Here is a 3961-nt window from a genome sequence, read left to right on the forward strand (position 1 = left end):
TCTATCAGAACACTTAGGGCCGTTCAAACTGAAAAATTTGGCTAAATATGTTATAGATTATTGATAAAATAGCGTTTTTTTCTTACAAAAGCACACTTTATGCATCGATTTCAACTATTTCAAGGATCAGTGTCCTGTACTGAAAATCCTATTCGATCCTTGATGAGTACGCATTTGTTATGCATACAAAAAAAGCAGTATTGATTTTTTCTTTGCTCTGCTGTTTAATTTATCGCCGCACGTTATGGTATCACCTCGTCGATTACAGGATAGCTTACTGCGGTGAACGTCTTAAATGAGTCATATAAATGGAGCATTAAAATTTGTGCGCACTTAAGGTTTTAGCACACTACAATATCAAAATTCTTAAAAATGTTGAAATAATCCTATGGGTTAGTTTGCGAATCGCTTTGGTCCCTGCTCTACAATTCTTTTCAAAATATTTAGCCTGGAAAAAATTCATTACATACTTACCTCCAATCGACATTAACAATATTAGCCTCAGTTTCAATAATGGGTCTTGCTCTACGTAATTGTTTTGGAGGTACAAAACCTTCTAAGATTTAAACAACAGGTGACGGATTAGTGTCACTCAATTTGTTTAAAATTCGATTATCATAAAATCATTGCCGCGACTACTAAAAAGAAAATTCGAGAAAAAGGGAAAATGAAATGGGAATTAGTCAGACACTGTTAAAGATAGCTATAGGAATATGTAATATCAAAATATGCCCATTTTGAATTTCTATCAAATGCAATAGTATAAGAAAATGGTCAATTGGATTAAAATAACTGAGTTTTTATTCTTTGAAATTTCTTAAATTTGGATCTCCATAGGTGCGGTCGTACCCAACCTAACTTTTTTTAAGAACACTAAAAGAAATCGCCATTCTTTCTCATATACACTAGTAAAGTAATCAATTTTCAAGGTACCGTCTGCATCCGCAAAGTAACTTAAAAACTATAAATTGTAGATATCGATATGTGGGTATCAACATTTCACATAGAATCCAATGCAATAAAAATAGGCGTTGCTATTTAAAATATCGAAGTTACTAGCTACTTCCGATATTTCTGGAAGTGTCACATTTTGAAAATATTTTACATCGATTCGGCCTTCGGAGCAACTCTTACGTATCAATTTTCTAGAAAATTTCAGAAAGTTACTTATTTCACATTCTCAGAAACGTTTAACTAAAGCTCCCCAAAAAACAGCCTAGGTAGGGTAAAGACGTATAAGAGTACGCACTTAGTGATTGAAGTGAAATAATGTCCTCATTTTTATGTAGATATATTGATTTAATATGTCTTTGGTAAAAATGAGTGTTTCATAATTTATTATTAGTTATTACCACACTATGTTATTACTTAAATATGAGATAATTAACTTTATTTGTAACTCTGTATATGCGTACTCTTATACATAGACTTGTATAAGAGTACGCATGACAATGCTAAAGAGTACGCATATACTTTTTGAATGTAAAAGTGGTATGAAGAATCAAATATAATGAGAACAAACGTTTATTTAGAGATTATAGAAAAAAGAAACAATAGAAATAGAAAATACAATCAACTTATTCACTCTTCACAGCTGGCACAAACAAAATTTCCTGTTACATAGGTTGTACATGATTCTTCCCACCATTTGTTGCATTCAGAACATTTAATCCAGTCATCTTGAGACTTGGAATATAGTTCCCCACATCCTGGACAGCTCACGTCCTTTTCATCTTTGTCATTGTGTTTTTTCTTTTGCTGTTTTCGTGATGTTCCAGATCCTGAACTACTAACTACTAATTTTCTTTTCATTTTATCTGCTTTCCTTTCTTGTTTAGTTGTTTTTGCTTGAACCAGTTCCTCTAGTTCGTTTTTGAATGGGGTACTGGATAGTATTTCCGATTTCTGAGATCTAGATTTACAACGATTTGGCTTATCTTGTATTTGCGGCAAAGGTAAAATATCTGAAACTGGTATCGATTGATTGAAATAATTTTCTTCCACTCCTTGCAAAGTGTTTGGTATCACCACACCATCTTCACACACTATTTCACTATTGATAATATCTAATGATGGTGTCACGTGCATGACATCGTTGCTGACTGGTGGTGGTGTTATGTCCAATGGAATAGATAATTCGGCCTCCGAAATTTCTTCATTAGGCTGGTTATTTGATAAAACTGTGTTAATTATCACGTTCTGTTCCATAGCTTCGGTGACATTATTTTCATTTGTATTAGAACTGGTAGGAAAATCTGTGACCAAGGACGGTGCAAAATCAAGATCATCAAACTTATCTGGATTGTAGGGATAGATTCCAGTCGCCTTGAATGAATTTTCGGCCTTTTGAATGTTTGCAACGGTAGTGTAAGCAATGTTAAATAGTCCGGCGACTTGAATTTGTGTTATCACCTTCCCGGGATTATTTGTCATCCATTTATCACATTCTCTGCTGTATGAATTTTTCAAAGGGCCAAAGAAGCCAACGTCTAGGGGCTGCATCTTGTGGCTTGCATGGGGAGGTAAAGATAACAAATCTATGTGATTTTCCCTGCAATATTGTATGGCTTGTAAATCGCGATGTGAACTATGGTTATCAAGTATCAAAAGTATTGGATTTTCAGCGCTAGGTTTGGTGCAGTTCTTAAAATGAACCAACCACTGGCAAAATAACTCTGTATTAATAAATCCAGATTCAGACACCATTTTATAGGTACCCGTTGGTGCATTTAAAAAGAGCTCCTCTTTCATTCTTTTCCTGGGGAATATCATTGCTGGAGGAATGTACGTTCCTGTGGCGCTCATACAACATACAGCGGTTACAAGCTGTCCTCGGTCAGCACTCGCCACTTTTCCCACCAGTTTCTTACCTTTGCTACTTAATACCTTAGGTAATTTATTCGGCACTGTTGACAACCCCGTTTCGTCCATGTTGTAAACTGAACTTGCTATGTATTTCCTCTTTTCGTACAAAATTTTAAGATTTTCATAAAATCTGTTCACCTGAACTTTATTGAATCCCATGATTCGACCCATTGCACATTTCTCTGGTTGACGAAGTGATATATTATGCCGGTGACAAAACCCTTTTATCCAAGATGGGCCTGCCATTTTTGTGATTTTGTTGAATCGATGTTGAATGTTATTGACTTGAGCAAACTTAAATGCTGCTATTTGTAGATTCTTCTTAGTAATGCCATAAAATCGCGAATCTAAATCTCGTACCTGCTGTGCCAATTCAATTTCCATATTTTCAGGAATATCACTTCGAAATCGCCCTAACGATTTCGGAATAGTGCCACATTTTAATCGTTTTCGTAGGGTAGCTTCATTTATACCCATTTCTCTAGCTATACTTCTCTTACTACAGCCTTCAGTGATTTTACGCTTTATATCTTCCAAATTTTCCTCTGTAAAAACCAGCTTTCGGTCACTTTTTCTTTTGTATCGGCTCATACTCGTTTACTAGCAAACTAAAAAATAGGAAATTATTAAGACTATTTCGCTATTTAGACAGTAGGAAAGCATAAAAACCTTCTCGTGTATAAGAGTACGCAGTGCGTGCTCTTATGCTTTCAAAACTGCGTACTCTTAGACATACGTCAGAATTTTGGCATTATAAGCAATGTCTCGAAAAAAATAGCCACCCAATTAATTGTAGCTAAGAAAATAGTACGTAAGGTTATTTAGAAGCAAGAAATTGCATTAATCAATCTACAGAGTGAACACTTACCTCCAAAAACACTAAAAACTGACCCCTAGAAACTACAGTGTGAACAAGCGGGAACTTATAATCGCCATATTGTAAAAACAGCTTTGGTAATACAGATATCTGCTTTTGCCTGTATTAGAATGTGCAATTTACAATGGGCCGAGCCGCTCAAAATATCAAATAGATGGGAGTATATATTCAAAATAAAGGTGCGTACTCTTATACACCCGCGTACTCTTATACGCCTTT

General features: G+C 35.0%; 1 protein-coding gene across 1 annotated transcript; it reads right to left on the bottom strand.

Moving 5' to 3' along the window:
• Positions 1-1581: 1581 nt before the first annotated feature.
• LOC116167994 lies at positions 1582-3342 on the bottom strand. Its single transcript, XM_031483630.1, has one exon. It carries the CDS (start codon positions 3340-3342, stop codon positions 1582-1584), a length of 1761 nt encoding a protein of 586 aa, XP_031339490.1.
• Positions 3343-3961: the final 619 nt, after the last annotated feature.

This window comes from Photinus pyralis, unplaced genomic scaffold (assembly GCF_008802855.1).
Source record: "Photinus pyralis isolate 1611_PpyrPB1 unplaced genomic scaffold, Ppyr1.3 Ppyr1.4_LG4, whole genome shotgun sequence".
NCBI classification, from domain to species: domain Eukaryota; kingdom Metazoa; phylum Arthropoda; class Insecta; order Coleoptera; family Lampyridae; genus Photinus; species Photinus pyralis.

Coding starts and splice junctions, on each gene's coding strand:
- LOC116167994 (XM_031483630.1), bottom strand. CDS start 3,342: ATGGGTATAAATGAAGCTACCCTACGAAAACGATTAAAATGTGGCACT.